This window comes from Danio rerio, chromosome 23, assembly GCF_052040795.2.
Source record: "Danio rerio strain M-AB ecotype USA chromosome 23, GRCz13ab, whole genome shotgun sequence".
Taxonomy (NCBI): Eukaryota; Metazoa; Chordata; class Actinopteri; order Cypriniformes; family Danionidae; genus Danio; species Danio rerio.
In genome coordinates this window covers 50,107,501-50,129,062 of record NC_141043.1, presented here as the reverse complement: position 1 = coordinate 50,129,062, position 21,562 = coordinate 50,107,501, and the positions used below count along the sequence as shown (strand labels likewise).

The following is a 21,562-nucleotide window of genomic DNA, read 5'->3' as shown; positions in this document are numbered from 1 at the left end:
TAATTACTGCAGTCTTTTAAAGCAGTACTGCACTTTTACTCTCATGCTTTTGCTTGTTTAAACTACATATTAAAAATGAGTTGAATCAACACAATTCTTCAGATTTCATCGGGAAAACTTAATTTTTTATGTTCAATCCACTTAAATTTGTTTAAAACATTAACTTAATCAGTTTGTGTTGGAAGTGGAACAGCATTAGTATATTGAGTGGAGCCCTGCAGTTTTACAGTGTAGTTCACTTCTGAAATGTGCAGTTTTGTGGACACAAAAAAACATCATTATTTAAGTATACCGCAGCATGACTGCGATTAGGGTGATGTCCACCAATTTGGCATTGTATGATGTCGAATGATAGGCGAGGCAGTGGCGCAGTAAGTAGTGCTGTCGCCTCACAGCAAGAAGGTCGCTAGGTCGCTGGTTCGAACCTCGGCTCAGTTGGCGTTTCTGTGTGGAGTTTGCATGTTTGCATTCACGTGGGTTTCCTCCGGGTGCTCCGGTTTCCCCCACAGTCCAAACACATGCTGTACAGGTGAATTGGGTAGACTAAATTGTCCGTAGTGTATGAGAGTGTGTGTGATGATTCCCAGTCATGGGTTGCGGCTGGAAAGGCATCCACTGCGTAAAAACTTGCTTGATAAGTTGGTGGTTCATTCCACTGTGGCGACCCCGGATTAATAAAGGGACTAAGCCGACAAGAAAATGAATGAATGAATATTCGTTTATGCAAATAAACTCCTAAAAACATCCCTGAAAACGAAATATTCTTGAAGATGTTGAAGAACAAACATTGGAGCACAAGTGCAGGACCGTTCTCACCACAGCATTGGCACAGTAGACTACAGCAGCAGACGTGCGGCACAGACCCGTGTACTTGTGTTCAGACTGCTGAACTCTACTGTGCTGAGTCTGAACTGGGTTTATCCTTCACTGGATTGCCATTTTGCAGTTGTGCTTAATTGTACTGCAGTTATTCTTCAATATCCTGCTGCTGTACTGCAGTTCTGTGTGTGAGGGTGATCACTGCACTCTTCAATATCTGCACATGTATTGTAAACTCTACACATTCACTACAGTAAATCATCTTGACAGCACAGCACATGTACATTATGCTCATATCCGTCTGCACACCTCTGATTATCAACAGCAGCCTGTACATATATTCATCTCCTGTTAAACTCTGTTCAGTGCATTCAGCTGACAGTGCATCCATCTGTAAAGATCACTGTAGTTTCTCTATTACTGTAACAAATAAATACGTTAAATTTACGGTAAACAGATGGCAGCTGTGGTTGCCAGTATCTTACCGTTAAAAATACAGTACAAACTGTAAGAGTAATTGCTCATTTTTACAGTAAACTAGCGTATTTGATTAATTTAGATGTATTATGTCTGTATTTTGAATTAGCAGCATCTACACATGTTTTGTTACACAGATAGACACGTTAACACAGCCATGTGCAGGTGCTGATGAGAAAGTTACGGAATGAACCAATGCTCATCACAAACACCTTTACACACAAGCAGAAGAGTGTATGAGTGTATAGAAGGTGCTCAGTGTCATTCACACAGCTACTGAACACCAGTATAGTCACACACATACAATTAAAGTCATCAAATAAACAGCTGATCAATGTTAGATACACTAATGTGCATAACTGATGGGGAAACAACTAAACATATCCATATTAATGTCAACAGAAAGCATAAAGGGATGTGCCATGCAGGGAATTCTGGGAAAGTCAGTTTACGGTTATTCGCCGTATATATTACACAAACATGCTGTTAACCAGGTTATGGAGTTTAGTCTTTTACTGTTGAAATCACAGCCATTTTGTACAGTGTAGACTAGGGGCGTCATGTACGAAGACTTGCGCTGAAATCAAACTAAAACATTGCGTATGCACGACTCTGTAAATGTGTGTACACAGTAAATAATTCAGATGTATGAAACACTGCGTACGCCGAATCCCACGCTGATTCTCCTTATACATCTGAATTAACATGAAACTGAGCGCAACATGCACGAGCGCAAAACCCCTCCCTGACTCCTCCCCCGTATGAATATGCTAATGACTCTACTTTGGCAAAAGCCAATGAAAAAGCAACGGCAAAACAAGCAAGAAGAGAAACTTTGAACAGAATGTGATTTGGAGGTGCTGCTTTCAGAGGTGGACCGGAGATAAAGGTGTTATTTGCAAGTTTGTTCTCTGGAATTTAGTAACAAAAGAAAAAGAATAGAGAGGGAGAGTGTAGCTGATGCGGTTAACACCGCGTCCGAGTCTGAACATCGCACTGAGTGGATTAACATTTACATTACATTTAGTCATTTAGCAGACGCTTTTATCCAAAGCGACTTACAAATGAGGACAAGGAAGCAATTTACACAACTAAGAGCAACAATGAATAAGTACTAAAGGCAAGTTTCAGGTCTGTAAAGTCTAAGAAGGGAAGTGTTAGTAGTTTTTTTTTTTTTTTTTTTTTTTGTACAGTTAGTGTGATATTCAGAGAGGCAATTGCAGGTTAGGAAGTGAAGTGGAGACTAAATAGTTGAGTTTTTAGTGGTTTCTTGAAAATAGAGAGTGACTCTGCTGTTCTGATGCAGTTAGGGAGTTCATTCCACCAACTGGGCAGATTGAGCGTGAGAGTTCGGGAAAGTGATTTTTTCCCTCTTTGGGATGGAACCACGAGGCGACGTTCATTCACAGAACGCAAGTTTCTGGAGGCACATACATCTGCAGAAGTGAGAGCAGATAAGAAGGAGCAAGGCCAGAAGTCACTTTGTAGGCAAACATCAGAGCTCTGAATTTGATGCGAGCAGCAACTGGCAGCCAGTGCAAACGGATGAGCAGCGGAGTGACATGTGCTCGTTTAGGTTCATTGAAGACAACTCGTGCTGCTGCATTCTGGAGCAGTTGAAGAGAAATATTAAATATTATTATTAAAAAAGAAATATTGCGAAGTAAAGGTGTAAAATTGTGTAGGTTTTTAACAGCGTGAGTGGCGTAGCTTGTAAAACGCATGTCATCATATTTTGACACGTTCGAGTATGAACTCGGTTGGAATCCAGCGTCTGCTGAACTCTTTCTTCTTTTCCCGCTGCATATCAGATTTTGCATATACTCTTCATCACGAGGAAGACAGGAAGGAATCATTAATAAGTCTGTGCATCATATTTTATTTGCACATTTATTGAATGGAAATGTTTCTGATTCACGTATGCAAATTCATCTTCAGATAGTGTCTTTACAGCAATGTGTGTGCGGTAGATCAGGGGTTCCCAAACTTTTTAGACCGCGACCCCCAAAATGACGATGCTAGTGACTCGTGACCCCCAATATTCTCTGAGGTGGTGGTTAGAAATACAGAAACCTTGTATGCAATGATGCACACACCAATAGACCTAATATTCTTTTTTTTAATGTATGTCAGTGCTGTAAATGGGCTAGAAAGTTTAACCTGATGTTACAAAATCTGCTGCATCTGACAGTATTGCTGTGTCTTTAGTATAATGTAATTACCCGAGAAGTCACAATCCAATAGAACTAGTAACTATAAGCTACTATAGTAACTATATAGATTATAGTAACTATAAACGACATTTTTTCTCTCATCAGTAGGTTATTGATAAAATACAGTTAGTCTTAAGGTTTAATAAAAATTAATTGATTTTTGAAAATCACCAGGCGACCCCCCCCCCCCCCCCCCCCCCCCCCCCCCCCCTTTATTGTGCCGCGACCCCTCAGGGGGTCCCAACCCCCACTTTGAGAACTGCTGCAGTTGATCTCTCCCATTACATCGGTAAAAAACAGGCGACCGCTGCAGATTGCGCTTTAATGTTTGACTGGTCAACTGCATGGTATGGAAACCTTATAAACCTGCTAGACATGTGGATGAACCCATCTCATACAGCTGCCATTACACGGCTTAAGACACTTTGTAGAGTGCAGTTCAACACAACTGCCTCTAGGAGTCGCCAATGGAAATGAAACAGACACACACGAGGAATGTGCGTACACCAGCCATGAAGTTGGCGTGGAGCTGCGCACATTCCCACCTTCATTTCATCATTAGTAAATCCAAATGCGAGCGTAAACCTAACGTACGCAAAGGTTTTTGTGCGTGCGCAGCGTTGATACATGACACCCCAGCTCTTTATATCTTACCCCTGATCCTGCTCTCGCTGCTGCTGCTGCACTCCTGCTTAGACCTACTCTGCATTGCTTTGCCTTGTGCTTGTACATGTGTGATGACACTAAAGTGGAATCTACTCTAGAGCGCTTCACCTGACGTCACACTTAACAAGCCATGAGGCTCCAGATTGTGGGATGTTCCAGGATTGGGGCAGGAGGAGGGTTGTGGGAGACGTTTCATGCTTTTTGAGTTTGTTCAACTGATTGAAGTTCCTCTGAACACCCTGTAATGAGTGCTGGGAACTCTGAATACCTCTAGATTGATAATCAATAATCAGCGTGCTCTAATGTTCCTGAAGCGTCCGCTCAGTCCTGCACATTGTGTGTGATTCAGCACATCAGCTTGTCAGAGGCGAACCCTGTGAACTGAACAGTGTGTGTCTGCGCGTGCGCAAGTGTGTGTGTGCAGATCTGCCTGCATGCATATGTGCGTGCATAAGTATGTATGTGTGTGTGTCTTTATGCATACATGTGTGTGCGTGTGTGTGTGTGTGTGTGTGTGTGTGTGTGCTTGCGTGTGCGCATGTGTGTGTGTGTATTCCCAGTACTGGGGTTGCTGTCCACTGGTCTAACTTGTGCATCAGTTGATAATGAACTGAAATGATAAAGCGGCACAACGCCCCACAGTCACCTCACAGCACTCAGGTCGCTGGTTTGAGTCTCGGCTGGGTCAGTTGGTGTTTCTGTGTGGAGTTTGCATGTTCTCCCCGTGTTGGCGTGGGTTTCCTCCAGGTGCTCCGGTTTCCTGCACAGTGCAAACACATGCGCTATAGGGGAACTGATCAACTACACTGACACTAGTGTATGAGTGTGTGTGTGTGTGTGTGTGTGTGTGTGTGTGTGTGAGAATGAGTGTGTATGGGTGTTTCCCAGTGATGGGTTGCAGCTGGAAGGTTGTCCTCTGTATGCTGTAATAGTTGGTGGTTCATTCCGCTGTGGCGACCCCTAATAACTAAAGGGACTCAGCTAAGTTATTACTGCAGATCATGTACTGATGCATGAAGATCCCCAAAACTGAACAGAGTTATTGAACACATTCAGCACAGCCACAGATATATACCCACAGTACATCAGCACATAGAGCTTTACTTTCCCGGCCCAGACACAGCCACATCCAAATCCAGATTGAACTGAAGCGTCCACATTGGTTTGACTGAAGAGTGTAAACGGCAGAGCGAGCGGGAGGATCTGAGCTGTGTGTGATTAGCACTGAAGGCTGGCGTACCGTCACCGATATGAAGACTGAAGACCACAACCATCACAGAACAGCAGAAACATGAACAGAGGAGGACACTGCTGCCATTACACACACACACACACACACACACACACACACACTCTCTCTCTCTCTCTCTCTCTCTCATAAAAGTGTAGAGTCGTCAATGTTTGCTACAAAGACAGATTCTTTCAGCATTGTGAAACCAGGTGTGTGTGTGTGTGTGTGTGTGTGTGTGTGTGTCTCTCTCAGTCTCTCTCGGTTGTCTGTAAAGTGGGAACATGTCGATATTCCCCGTCTGTGTTCATACTCCAGCTGTTTGCTGTCTCAGAGTTTCCACTGATCTGAAAACAGCTGCATAAACCCCAAACACACAGCACAGCTCCCCTCCAGATGTGCACACACACACACACACACACACACACACACACAGCAGTGTGTTCTGGAGCTCAGAGTGTGTGTTTATGAACGTCTTGAATGGCGGTTGTCACAACACTAAGAACAGTTGCGTCCCTAATCACACACTGCACACTCAAACACTCGAGTGTGTCCTGCAGGAGTGGAGTGTCGTCTCAAATAAAACACCTTCACCATAGGCTCCTCCCCTTCACCATCAGCTCCTCCGCTACACCATAGGCTCCTCCCCTTCACCATCAGCTCCTCCCACTTACCATAATTTCCCCCTCCTTATCAGCTCTTTCCCTTTAACATCAGCTCCTACCCTTATCATTAGCTCCTCCCCTTCACCATCAGCTCCTCCCCCTCATCATCAGCTCCTCCCTGCACCATCAGCTCCTCCCCTTCACCATCAGCTCCTCTCTTTTACCATCAGCTCCTCCCACTAACCGTAATTTCCCCCTCCTCATCAGCTGCTCCCCTCCAACATCAGCTCCTCCCCTCGTCATTAGCTCCTCCCCTTCACCATCCTTTCCTCCCCCTCATCATCAGCTCCTCCCTGCACCATCAGCTCCTCCCCTTCACCATCAGCTCCCCCCCTTCACCATCAGCTCCTCCCTGCACCATCAGCTCCTCCCCTTCACCATCAGCTCCTCCCACTAACCGTAATTTCCCCCTCATCAGCTGCTCCCCTCCAACATCAGCTCCTCCCCTCATCATTAGCTCCTCCCCTTCACCATCCTTTCCTCCCCCTCATCATCAGCTCCTCCCCTCACCATCAACTCCTCCCCTTCATTACCAGCTCCTCTTTATCTTTATCAGCTGCTCCTCTTCACTATCAGCTCCTTCACTTCATAGTCAGCTTCCCCTCATCATTATCAGCCCTTCCCCTTTAATCACCATTAGCTCCTCCCTATTACCACTAGCTCCTCCTCCTCACTAGCTTCCTTCTCTTCACCAGTAGCCCGTTCCCCTCACAATTAGCTCCTCCCCTTCATCATCAGCTTCCCTTTTCATCATCAGCTCTTCCCCCTCATCCTCATCAGCTCCTCCCCTTCATCATCATCATCAGCTCCACCCCTTCAAAATCATTAGCTCTTCCTCCTCAGCACTAGCTCCTCCTCTTCAACATCATCAGCTCCTCCTCCTTACCGTTATCCCCTTCTCTTCACAATTAGCTCCTCCCCTCAATCATCAGCACCTCCTCTTCACCATTCGCTCCTCCCTTTTATCATAATCATCACTTCCTCCCATTCACCATCAGCTCTTCCACTTCACCATCAGCTCCTTCTTCTCACCATCAGCCCCTCCCCTTCATTCTTAGCTCCTCCCCTCATCATCAGCCCCTCCCCTTTCGCTAAGTGAGTATTTAAAGTGCCCTTGTTAATGCACTACCTTCACCGTGACCGTGTCCAGAGTGGTGTGGATATGAGTGTGCGTGTGTGATTTGGGACGCAGCCCTCTCCGTACTGCAGTTTGTGTTGTCCTCAGCATCTGTCAGACATCAGCAGCTCCTGCCCGCGGTCTTAAATCCATCCCTGATCTGCTGTGTTCTGCTGGAGAGAGTTATCCGCTGTTCTGTTGTGTCCAGCACTAAACTCTACAGGTTTACTGTGTGTCGGATCAAACGCTGGACTGCAGCAGCTCCACCTGTGAACACAGGAACACACACCGCTCTTATTAGTGATCTACCTGCACACATGTTCAGCCCAGAGCCATGTACACGTCTGATCTATGCAGGAGCTCACACACATACAGTCTGACTCTAATCTAGTAGTGTTATTAGCAGAGCGCTGTAGTCCACACGTGAGTCTAGCGATTAACCGATTTCACTGTTAACTGCGCTTTAATTCGTCACGGTTAATTAATCGTAAAGGCTTCTCGTTTCTGCACAGAACAGAACTGCTGCAGCTAAACTGTGCGCTAGTCTGAGACTGAGACTAATAACCATGCATACTAGATTAACTCTGACTAAGGCTGTGAACTCAGGCAAGCTCCTGCCACTTCATTATTTCCGCTGGAGGCAGCACAGACTGAAATATAGAGAGGGATGCGCACATGACGCTCACGCTTCTCAGGCGCACCTGAGAAATATCAACAGTAAAACCTGCATTTGCTGCAGTAGCAGAAGCTGCATCAATCTGTTCTTAATGAATGCGCCTCAGAAGACAATCCTGACCTGCAGTGAGCGCGCGGTGTCAGACGCGGAGCACAGGCGCTCTTGATTCTGGAGGTCATTAATAATATAATAACACTAATACTGAAATGGTGAGGCGTTTTATAATGACTTAAACAACATTTCAGATGTTTATGATGTGCTCAGCCTGACGTTTTGTCCATTCACACACATTTTAAGCATCACATGATCTCTTTTAACAAAATCACATGACCTTTTTAATGCGCATGCTGGAGTTTGTGCTGTAAAAGTGTTTCCATCACAGTTTATGTGCAGCTTTTCTTATCGAATAAAAAGTTTATCCTACCCAGTTAGGCGCATACGTTTTTTTATGCGCATTTTCAAAATTTATGCGCATCATGGCGTTTCCATACACTGGCTTTTTTATGTGCATATGCAAATAGGTGGATGGAAACATAGCTAATGATGAGAAGATGACGGGTGTTCACTGAATGATGAACACCCAGCAGGCACGCGTCATGCGTCATGGGGACGCTGCATTTAGTTTGAAAATAAAAATCAGGTTAACCAGGCTGGTTTTAGAGGAGTTTGGGCCATTTCCAGCCTGAACTTAGCTGGTCAGGGTGGGAGATGACCAGCCAAAACCAGCTATATCAAGCTTAAACCAGGCTGGGCAAGCTGGTTTTTAGCTGGATTTAGCTGGTCATTTTCCAGCCTGACCAGCTAAGACCAGGCTGGAAATGGCTGGAAACCAGCCTAGAAATGGCCCAAAACCCCTCTAAAACCAGCCTGGTCGACCAGCTAAAACCAGCCAATCAGCCTAAGCTGGTTTAAGCTGGATTTTACCGCAGAGATGCGACCATCAACTATTTTCTTAGAAGATGAGTGACGAATCATTGCTGTCAGTCTCTGACACAAGCTTTATTTATGGAGAAAAGTACAAAGCGCTGCAGTGTCTGTGTTTTTCTGAGTAAACTAGTCTTACCAAAGTGTGAATATTCCATACAAGCTGAAGCGGATCGGTTAATTCTTGTCATGTGACTTGCGGTGGAAGCGCACCTCCATTAGAAACAACAAACTTGTGAAAACTCTAGAAATACACGACATGCCGCCGTCATTTGCAATATCCATCAGTTGATCTTCTTGCACAGCCGTGGTGAATACACCTGATTTGTTGATTAGTGGCTTGCGGATCTGTTCATGGCAGTTCGCAGGTCGTTCACTGGGCATTTTCCTCTTAGCAAAGAAACTTTCCACAGACGTCTGTTTCTTACTCATTTTGCTGCTTGTGGGTTAAATTTTGGTGCTCAAGTGACCGAGATGTTAGCGAGAGAATACGGTCAGTGTTTAAAATAAAAGACTTTTCAAAATAAAAGATCATTCAGACTCCGATAATAAACAAAACGGAAATAATTAATCATTTCTCGTGCGGCCTGATACCAACTGATCCACGGACCGTTAGTTGAAGAGCACTGAGCTAGGGATGAATGGACTAAGGCAGCATGATCATTCTCCTAATTCTCATTCTCCACTACTGAAGATTTATTTAAATTTCTCGCGACCCCCCCACTAGCTGAGGCCCCCTTGTGTGCCCCCTGTTGGGAAGCGCTGAGTTAGACAGTTGTTTCTGTTTTTGTTTGTCTGATTGATGTTGTTTTCAGATGCAATAAATCCATTAATGCACACGGTGCAGTGGTGCTCAATTCATTTATGGTGGTGCTCCTACATTTTCTCTGGTGCTGATAGATTTTTGAGGTTGGCAGCACCGGCAATTCCAAGCCCTGCATTAGACATTGTTTTAATTATTATTATTTATTCAAATTTTTATTTATTTATTGTTCGGTCATTAATTTACAGTGTCAAATTATTTCTGTTTAAATGTCTAAAACATTCACTTATTTCAAGCACATAGTGGGAAATGCACTATTGTTATTTTCTGATATTATTTCCTGCTGTATTGATTAGTTACTGAGCAGCAATAAACAACACTGTCAAATACAAGAGTTTACATCGTATTTTCTGGACTCGTGGGGTTTGAAATGAATGAATGAATGCATGATAATCGTGAACCTCAGACTATAATCGTACGACCAAGTCCAGCAGCGCTCTCGTAGCGGAGAACTAAAACTAAACCTTCATTACAGCACATGTGTAAACGCAACACTGACCCGCCGTGTCTCTGAACAGTTCTTCTTCTTCAGCTTGTTTTGGCAACACAGCGTGCCGTCTCTCTGCCGTCTGAACACTGTAACAGGTCTTGTAAGCGATCATGCATATTAATGAAGCTGCACCGCATACATAATAGAGCGCGCTGATTGGTTGGAACCAAGTCTGACTCATGAATGAATGCAGCACACTCAGAGACGTCATGATGTACTCGCCGGGACAGACGTCCAGTCTACACGCTGGAACACACACAAGGGTGTAATCGGCTTGACGCAGCTTCAACAGTTAGTTTCAAACCGGAAGAATGAATTTGCTGGAAATTACACCAAACACAGCCAATGTTGTCTTGTTAGTGTAATATATGTGGGGCGCTAGCTGATGTGTCCTCATAGTGTTTATAGCAGTGTGGGGCACAGATATGACTGTCAGCTTAACGCATGTGTTCTGGTGTTTGGTTCCTTTAGGAACATACAGTAGCAGGAGAGTGGTTTATCTAGACTACTGGACACTGATCTTCATGCAGCGCTGTTCATTTAGATGACTTTATGAGTAATGAACATTCTCTCCACGCACGTGTGTCAAACCTTTTTCAATTAGCAGAAACCCACGCCAACACGGGGAGAACATGCAAACTCCACACAGAAACACCAACTGACCCAGCCGAGACTCAAACCAGAAACCTTCTTGCTGCGAGGCCACAATACTAACCACTGAGCCATCACAACACGAAGATTAGCATGTGAATGATGGCAGTATTATTAACTGTCTTCATGTCACTGATGTGTGACAGTAAACCTGCAACATCACGTCAACAACCCTATACTCACGCTCAAATGTACTGGCTATGGCTTTATATATGTGTTCATATACGCACATTAATGTAATCATATCTACAAGATGTATGTACATATTTGTAAATGGTTGGAGAAAAATATGAAATGCTGTATATGACATACTGTGAATTTTAGAAGAGAAGAGAAATCTCAATATGAGCTTGATGGTTGTATATATGATGTCCTTTGCATATATTTGCATGTGTCAGATGTCTCTATGGTCTGCACTAATGAGGCTGTGTTTAGACTTATATGTGTGAGAATTATTATTATGTTAGATGTGTGAAAATTATTACTATTATTAATATTATCATTATTATTATTATTATTATTATTATTATTATGAATATTATTATTATTATTATTAAATTATATTTTATTATTATTATTATCATTATCATTATTACTATTATTATTATGACTAGTATTATTATTATTATTATTATTGTTATTATTGTTATTATTATTATTATTATTATTATTTATATTATTATTTTCATTATTACTATTAATAATATTAATATTATTGATATTTTATTATTATTATTACTTATATTATTATTATTATTATTATTATTATTATTATTATTGATATTATTGTTATAATTATTACTAATATTCTTATTATTATTATTGTTAATATTATTATTATTATTAATACTATTATTATTATTATCATTTTTCATATTATTATTATTATTATTATCATCATTATTATCATCATTATTAATAGTATTATTAGTATTATTATTATTAATATTATTATTGTAATTATTATTATAATTATTATGAATAGTATTATTATTATTATTATTATTATTATTATCAATGCAGTTTTGGAGACCTGCGGTTGTTTAGTTAGCGGCGCTGCAGGCGAGTGTCATTCCTCGAAGACTGATGAGCATCAGAGCGGGTCAGTGGAAACTTTTATAGACCTGCGTTTGCTCTGTTTACACAAGATTCCTCAAGACATGCGCTGCAAACCTGGATATTTCCTCATCGTTCTGCTTTTGAAGGGGCGCTTCACACAGAAATGAAGATTTACTCATTATTTACTCTCCCTCAAGGGCGTTCAGACCTTCATGAAGAATGCTAAAAACCGGTAACCATTGACTTCCATAAGTAGGACAGACACAGTGAAAGTTAATGGTGACCGGTTTACAACATTCTTCAAAATATCTTCTTTTGCGTTTAGCTGAATAATTGTTAGTTGAAGCTGCATTAGGCATGTGGTAATAGTCAGTAACTGCGCTTTGACTCAGCACAAATCTAATCTTTAGTGATATTTGTTTAAATGATGTTTAATATATTTATTACACAACTCTCTGGAATACTGATTGGTCAATCAATCATGACAACTATTCTCAGAGAACTTCTGATTAAACAACACAGACTCATGTGGGAACTGTCAATCATCTGGATTATTAGTCTGTATATGTATTAGGGCTCCACGACACTGGAAATATTAGACAATGTGATATGCTTTTCTCTGTGATATATAGTGCTATATATTGTGATATAATTTCACCAGATGACTTTAGTAACTCTTTTTATAAATACTTTAGATTAATTGGGGGATGATTTTATAGAGAAGTGAAATATAAATATATTTCTGTGATATATTATATGCCCAATAAACAAAATAGTCATAAATAAACACAAAGGAGCAAATCTATACGTAAATAAACAGTGATTTCTGGTTTTCTGTGGAGAGTCTAACAGTATTCAGATACAGAAATGAAATAATCGAATGTAAATTAACAAAGCGTAGTCTTCGTCATATTAATTGTTCAATAACTGATTCTTTATTAAACTTCTTTATTCTCTATTAAAGCGCTTTCTAAAATGCTGACACAGTCACAGGCCTTTAAACACATGCAGATGATGAACTCTGTCATGCTCAGATTCTGCAGAGTCTCCACAAATCTCCTGTTTTCACCTGTGGATCCTGCTCATCTACAATCCAACTCAACATATCATGTGATGTGACTATTGTGGACACACACATTGCCATATCGATGCTGAAACCACATATTGTGCAGCCCAAATATATATATACACACATGTTCTCCCCGTGTTGCTGTGGGTTTCCTCCGCGTGCTCCGGTTTCAACTAAACTGGCCGTAGTGTATGAGTGTGTGTGAATGAGTGTGTATGGGTGTTTCCCTGTACTGGGTTGCAGCTGCGTAAAACATATGCTGGATAAGTTGGCGATTCATTCCACTGTGGCCACCCCTGATAAATAAAGGGTCTAATCTGAAAAGAAAACGAATGAATGAATGAATGAATGAATGAATGAATGAATGAATGAATGAATGAATGAATGAATGAATGAATGAATGTATGTCACTCCGCTGTTCTTGATTGTTTGGCGCCATCTTGTGACCGAATAATAATAATAATCAGTAGTAGTAGGTTATTCAGCTTTATGCGTTCAGCTGTTTTATTCCTGCAAGCTTTATGTTTAATTAAAGAGCTAGTGCAATGTTAAAGCACACATATGTTGGTTTCAGTGGTTTATGAGGACTCTATGGGTGTAATGTATATTTTACAGGAAGAAAACGCTTGTTATACAAACAATGAAAATAATTAAATATAAAAATTTTTAATTACAAGGAAACAAGGCGTGTCCTCATAAACCACATTAACATTTTAATTCCCACAGTGGGTCCTAACCATGCACTTATACTCATTTTAGTCCTTGTAAACCACTAAAACCAGTACACACACACACACAAACACACACACACACACGTGTACACAGTATCAAGTCAAGCTGTATTGTCCATGGTATACATGAATAAACAGAATGATGAATATGAAGTCGACACTGCACATAAGAGCTGTCTTAAACCTGTACATGACTAACATCCCGGAGTGGTAAACTACACCGACTACTGCACAAGTACAATACACACTTAACTATACACACAACCTCTGTACACACACTTTCACATCAGACTGAGCAATGCTGTGGAGGAAAACAAACATCCAGACATTTAATAAGAGCAGATTTTAGAGCAGTGATCATAATTCTGTGACCCCATGATGTTTTTCTCCGAGGTTATCACTCCGTCAGGATCGTGTACTGGCCCATGCCCATCTGTGTTTACAGTGTATAGTGCACACACTGCTCAGCTGTGTGTCAGTAATGTGTGTGTATGATCTGATCAGACGGTGTGTTCTCTGAGCTCGTCATAAACACTTGTTCTTCTTCTTCTTCTTCAGGGCCCCGCCGGTCCCCCAGGTCTGCCCGGACCCCCTGGAAAGAGAGGAGCTCGGGTAAGTCAGTGGGTCAGTGCTGGGCGCTGTGTTTCATTGGCAGCTTCGTTCATTGAGCAGATCTGAACACACATCGTCAATCAGCCAATCACATGTCTCTGAGGAGCACACTGTCAGTCAGCTGAGTTTCTTACACACAGAATGTGCGCAGTAAACACACTCCTCACACTTCACTAGTGCTTCAGTCAGTCATACTCTACAGGGAGCTGTCAGACACTGGAGAGCATTAGATGAGAAGACGCGATGAGGAACTGCAGTATGAGGAGACGGCAAACAAACACTGATTCACTCAGGAGGAGGAGACCAACTGCAGACGTTAGATGACTGTATCAGGGTTATTCCTGCTACATGTGAGTTCTGTCACTGTCTCAGAGACACTAGACTATAGATATCCTAACACACAGGCTGACTCAGACATCTGAAACACTTTCATTTCAGCAGAGCTGCAACAACCAATCCATAAAAATCGATTAGTAAAAGCGATGGCAACGAGATTCATAAGGGATTCGTTGTGTTGCGCAAGACGAGGACGTTTGATTAATAAAAGCACACTCTATCTCAGCGCGGAGCGGAGTGAACACGGCCTCTCTCCATCTCTCACACACTGATAGAGTTCAGCTCTTACAGAAGACAGAGACGCAGGAGATGTTCTGTTTTAAGGTGAGAAGTGTAAAGTCCCTGGTGCTGGTGTTTGTGTGTGGTGCTGAGCTGGAAAAAGACAGCGCGGTTACGTTGGTTTTGTTTTCAGTATTCCTGACACATTCAGTGATAGACGGTGTTAACTAAAAAAACTCTGACCCTATAAAGATCTAAACGAAAAGGGATCTAAACGATTCCCTACGAAAAGTCAAAGCAGGTTATGTTTCACAGCTGTCTTTTGCCATTTATTCTCTCGATATTACGAGCACTGCTCTGTTTAAGCAGTCGCAATCTGCGTTTAGCCGGGAGAGCTGGCGCTGAGCAGAGCTCTCAGTAAGGGACTGTGGGAAAGTGCTTCTTTATTTGTGTTTTTTAACTCGACTCCACTAAAGACGTGTCATATCATCACAATTATGCAGTGTTTCAACCACCTAATGCTTAATTTAGGTGTTAGACATGTAAATACACACATGCACTAGTAAAACAAGACATTTAGAGTTAGTAAAACACACAAGGAACTCTAACAATCCATAAAAATATGATTAAGCTTTATTCATCTCAGATACACACAGTGAAAGTACAGTAACTATAACGTTGAATCTGCTTCTCTAAGGCCTCTTTACACTAGTTTCATTGTAAAATACCGTTGTAAAACTAAACTGCTCTAGTGTAAACAGGGCCTAGTTTTAAAACAGTGTTTTAGAATGAAAAGATCTGCGTCCACACCCAGCGTTTCTGAACTGCTCTCCGTCCACACCAAAACACTGAAACACACATCACGTGACCACACACACACACACACACACACACACACACTCTCTCTTGGGCATGCGCGGCAGCATATCTACCCAGATGAGAGCTGTGCTGGTCGGACTGCTCATCAAGCATCTCCTGTTAGATCTAATCTCACTATATTTATTAAACGGGATATTTCATTCATCTTGTTGTCTTTATCTAATGACATATTCCCCGACTTTGGTCTTTTAAATCTATTACTTGTTCTCAGGTAACGTGTTTGACTGAGCGCAAAGATAAGTTAATGATTGATGTATTCTGTATATTGACTGATCGCTTGCCTTTATTTCCTATAATGTTTAAACTTATTGCATGTTCTACTTTTATAATGGCCATAATCGATTATTAATCTGATATTCAGCAGAAGAGAGGCTGTGCTTCATATGTTCACTGAAAGGAGGCAGTTGTTATCGGCTCAGTTGTGTTATAAATATGCACACAGTGAAGATGACGCTCATATATGCAGCACGACGCCTCAACATTTCTGCTGTCTGTTAAGTTGCTAATATTAAAATGAAAATAGGCAGTTCCTTATATCAAGTTTACATTTTATTGTTGAGAAAGTGAAACGGCGTAGGCAGGGTGATGTGAATGAGGTTATACAGTACACTGCTCCCTTTAAAGATTTACCCGTGTCCTCGGTAGTCTGTTTTCCATATCAAACTAAGGGAGGGGAGACTGCAGCCTTGATCAAACTTGTGAAGTCTGAAGGAGAGGATGCAGAACTGAACTGTGTGTGGGCTACTGAATATTGAGGAAAAGCCCCAATCAGAGAGGCGAATGTCTGCAGCTCCGCCTCCGTTTCCCTCATCCACACTGGGATGGAGCAGCAGCGTTTCAGGATGAAGACAGCCTCTCCAGCGTTTCCTAAACACTCTGTTTTCAGCACTCGAGAACTCTGGCGTAGTGTGGACGGACGGCGTAACCGTAGCAAAACTTATGCAGTTGTAAACGAAAACACATCAGTGTAAACGGGCCTTAGAAGACAGGGTGAATGTTGGGGAGGGTTGGGGTTAATGGATTTAACACACTCTGTCATTTCTAATCGAACACAACCTTTCATTAGTTTTATTTATAAGCTACAAAAATCAAACTTGAATAAATGTTTTAACTGAATGCTGTAGATGAAGAGAGGTGCAGCGTGACTACTGGATTCAGCATGAAACCCTATACTGTATACATGGAGCTCTTATGTTTTCACTATAATAGATTCATTATAAAACATCTACAGGATTAATTAATATGCTTAAAGTCTTTTCTATTTATTTTTAAATTATTGATGTAAGCTTTGTAATACAGCTTGATAAACCTATATAAGAAGGTTTGAGCACGCCTGCTATAAACATTGATGCAGACTTCAGGAGTAACACTAGTCGAGTGCTGGAACGCTCTTGCTGTCAGTGTCAGTGAGAAGTGTTGCCTGTAGCTGTGTGTCCATCCATCTGTTTAAGCTCATTCCTGATTATTGCAGAAAAAGGCTTATCAGGAATGCAAAGACGTGCAAACATTAATGACATGTGCATAACAGAGCATGTGTATGAGTGCGTTTAGTGTTCTGAGGCGCAGCTCATCTACTAGAGTAGAGCAAACAGCACGGTGGAGAACCCCAGCAGCGCAGTGCAGTCTCAGTGAGATCTGTGCAGGAGCTGAGGAGGAGATGCTCTACTGTGATGGAGACGCTCGTCTACTCACTGATCATCCAGCAGACATCACAGTGTTGTGGATCATTTTATCTGCAGATGAGGCACAGCTTCTGGTTTGGTGAATCTCTTATTTTGGGGTGTGTGTGATCTGTTAATCTGAGTGTGTTGTGTCTTCAGCTCTGCTCAATGATTGAGAACACTGTCAACACTTTATTCATCAATAGAGTGAATGAGCTGAGCGTGATCAGTGTGAGATGAATGATCACATGAAGAGCTGCAGAAACGTGAATCAGCATTTCCTCTGCTTAAAACCAAGATCAGGATTTTCTCAGGATTCTGTAAATGTAGATGAAGGTTGACATGAGTGGCCTATTATTATTGTTCATTCTCAGATATATGGTAAAACAACACTAATATTATCAGGGCTGTGTGCGGCTCTACTGTTGCTCAAAATGCAGATGTGCAACAAACTTGAAAATAGAGTTGCCTGAATCTTAGAAAAGCTGAGTTAAGAGTGTGTGTAGGGGCCAGTCGAGATCGAGATCTTTCCTTGATTAATCGTGCAGCCCTAATCACACATCTTCATTTCTGCACCATACTGAAGAACATGTGTGTGTGTGTGTGTGTGTGTGTGTGTGTGTGTGTGTGTGTGTGTGTGTGTGTGTGTGTGTGTGTGTGTGTGTGTGTGTGTGTGTGTGTGTGTGTTTCAGGGTCCGCCTGGTCCTCACGGGAGCCCTGGGCCGCCTGGCTTACCTGGTCTAAAGGTGAGTGTGTGTTGTGTGTGTCCGCTCGCTGTCCTGCACCATCAGTGTGTGTGTGTGTTACAGTAATCACCTGCGGCGTCTGGAGCTCCACAGGTCCAAACCTGTTGAATACCTGTGTGTTCATCACACACACACCGACAGTCTACTGCTGACAGACAATACAGCTGTGTGTGTGTGTGTGTGTGTGTGTGTGTGTGTGTTTGTGTGTGTGCGTGCTTGTTTGTGTGTTTGTGTGTGTGTGTGTGTGTGTGTTTTTGTGTGTGCGTGTTTGTGTGTTTGTATGTGTGTGTGTGTGTGTGTTTGTATGTGCGTGTATGTGTGTGTGTGTGTGTGTTTGTGTGTGTGTGTGTGCGTGCTTGTTTGTGTGTTTTTGTGTGTGTGTGTGTGTGTGTGTGTTTTTGTGTGTGCGTGTTTGTGTGTTTGTGTGTTTGTTTGTGTGTGTGTGTGTGTGTGTGTGTGTGTGTGTTTATTGTTGTAATGTTTTATTTATTATGGACCTTTTAGGTACAAATTTGTACCTTTTGAAAAGGCACCACTCCAGTGACAGCTCCCATACCTTTATTTCTGAGAGTGTAGTAAGCATTTCTAGCCTGTTGTAGCACTTAGCAGAGCCTTATTAGCATTAGTTGCTAATCAGTGCTAGCATGTGTAGCATATAGCAAACATAAGTCCTGTTTGCTAGCATGAGTCAAATGAGCCAATCCCCATGTCTCTATGGTGTTCTGGTGCTGAGATATCGCTGTTATTAAATGGTTGCTAGGTTAGTCTGTTTTGTTGCTGTGGAGTTGATTGACAGCTGAAGATGACATCAAAGCTTCTTGCCTGCTAATATGAATGATATAAGTCGGCCCTGGTGTCTCTAGCATACTGCAGTATGAAGATATCCGTCTGCAATCTTTACAATGGCAGTCTATGGGCTTCTCCAGCACTGTAAGGCAATGGGCAAGTTTGGGGTGCTCTTGCCCTCCAGGGGTACAACTTACACCCCATTTAATGTGTAGTTTTACACAGCTTGACAGCCTCTTCAGATGTGGAAGATCATGTTTCTAATAATTTTATGAATCTAAGAGTAATGATGTTGGTTTAATGTTAAGTCAATGGGATTTTTTGAGTTTTCCGGGTCAGTTTTTGGAAAACCGAATGTCGGATCAGTTGGAAAAGACATAGCAACCCAAGTCAGACCACTCTGAAGGTCTGACCCAAGTTTGGTGGTTATAGCATTAAAGCCCTGGGAGGAGATAGACTTCAAACTTCTGCCTAAAAAAAAAAAATAATAATGCTTTATTCTCAAGCCAGGCGGCGCGGTGGTGCAGTGGGCAGCACAATCACCTCACAGCAAGAAGGTCTCTGGTTTGAGTCTCGGCTGGGTCAGTTGGTGTTTCTGTGTGGAGTTTGCATGTTCTCCCCGTGTTGGCGTGGGTTTCCTCCGGGTGCTCCGGTTTCCCCCACAGTCCAAACACATGCGCTATAGGGGAACTGATCAACTACACTGGCCGTAGTGTATGAGTGTGTGTGTGAATGAGTGTGTATGGGTGTTTCCCAATACGGGATAGGGCATCCGCTGTGTAAAACTTATGATGGAATAGTTGGTGGTTCATTCCGCTGTGGTGACGCCTGATTAATAAAGGACTAAGCTGAAAAGAAAATAAATAAATGACTTCTCAAGCCCGCATACAGGATTATATCTCTTACCGATTGTCAGATTACTCTGCTTGTTTTGGAGAGAAGCTCACTCAGTTTTGACTCATCATTTCTGAACTCAACAATCTGTTTGTAAAGTGCTTGTTGGTTTGAGAGACTGTGGATATGTGGAGTCGAGAGCGGGCGTCTTCAGCAGCGCACCTGTGAGATCACACATGGACTCTGGCTGACCTCAGATCAGATAAATCAGTGTCGTCATCGGCCGCTCACAGAGTTCAGATCAATGACTGTAAAAAATATGGACGACGCGACAGCCCTTTTTCCCATTGAACGCCTTGAGGGCAAAACGCCTGCTTGACGGGCACAAACTGTCGCAAAAGACTGCTGAAATTGGAGCCAGACATGCGCAGAAGGATTGTCTGATGGAGCCAGAGGAGGAGCCGCGAAAATGAGCAGAGTCGAGCTTCCAATCAAACGCTTTATGTAAAATCAACTACGCCCCCCGAACTTCTCAGCATGCGTTTGCTGTCATATCAACACAAATGGATGTAATAACGTTAACAAATATGAGGGTTTTATATATTCAATCGCGCCAGCTCCAGGCCGCAGCGCATAACTTACTCGCGGCGTCGCGGGCTGATTGCGGCTCGCATGCGGCAGCGCCTGCTCGCTCGGCCGCCGCATCTGGCTCGATTGACTCGGACTGGAATCGGGCAGTGAGTCCAGGCATCCGGAGTAGGTCCAGCAGAGGTAACATTAGTCAGTCTGAGCTCTAAGAGATAAGTCTCCGGCAGGCGAGAATCTAGCCGGAACTGTGTTTTGCTATCTGGGTGGCTAGGCGTGTATCAGCAAACTAATAAAGCCCGAAAAAAGCCCTGAACTTTTCTGAAAGCGAATAAACAGTGTTCCACCAGGATCATGTATGTCAGAAACTGTAGTTTACTGCTGAACTCATTTTGTCATGGTAAAATAACACAGAAATCGAATAATAACATTTCAGTCTACTTCAGTCTCCTGCCGAAGCTCAGACGCCGCGCTTTGAGAAACTGTCAATCACAGCTGTCAACCACGATGACACGCCCAGCATTAAATTACTGCTAAAAACAAACTGTTCACAAAAATGAAGATCTGCACCTATTTCAGCACAATAACCAGTGCCTTAATCGACCAGAACTATCTTTCGGGACATTTTATTGCAAGTGTAATATTTTTTTTTATTTGGGCTCAAGTCTCCTTCATTAACACGGAGGAGGCGGGCTTTATGACTTGTACTGCAGCCAGCCCCCAGGGGGCGATCTAACGGCCGAAACCTTCACTCAAACGTAGGCTTGCGGCACACTTGGTTCAGATGTGCAGCTCGTGGTCAAACAGGTTAATGATGAAGTGTTTATGATGCTGGAGGTCAGAGGTCAGAGGTCACGCCTCGGTCTTTACAGGAACATCGTATGTTTTAAAGTTAGTCCTGACTGTAATCTCGTCCCCGATGAGCTGAGAAAGAAGGAGTTGAGGAATTCACACTGCAATACAGGCTTGATTCCAGTGCAAATATTGAAAAAACTCTGAAATCAGTCAGCATTTTCAGAACCAGCACAGCATGTAGAGTTGTGTTCAGAAGTAATGAGCCTAAATGAAGAGAGCTCCTCGATAGTCATTCTGAAACGCCTTAACCAGAATGACCTCCAGAACGGTCCAGCGCCTGTGCTCCCCGCCTGACGCCTTCAAATGCCAGCTGGTGTTCATTGTGTGTCGGCATTGAGGTGAAAGTCCTTTATTAAATGAGGAAAAGCTTTACACAGCTTCTCCTACCGCAGCAAATTCTGTTCTTATTGTTGATATTTGGCACCAGTTCATCAGGAAGGG

The 21,562-nt window shown here is 42.6% G+C and overlaps 1 protein-coding gene across 3 annotated transcripts in view; it reads left to right on the top strand.

Moving 5' to 3' along the window:
* The window catches only part of col24a1 (collagen type XXIV alpha 1), a 140,791-nt gene that overhangs the window by 29,397 nt on the left and 89,832 nt on the right, over positions 1–21,562 (top strand). For all 3 annotated transcript variants that reach the window (XR_015524176.1, XR_015524177.1, XM_087307931.1), the window contains exons 4-5: positions 14,167–14,220; positions 18,008–18,061. Coding sequence is in view for 1 of the 3 variants with exons in the window: in XM_087307931.1 (XP_087164057.1) it covers positions 14,167–14,220; positions 18,008–18,061 (108 nt within the window). In the remaining 2 variants the exon portion in view is untranslated. The remainder of the gene's footprint in view (positions 1–14,166; positions 14,221–18,007; positions 18,062–21,562) is intronic.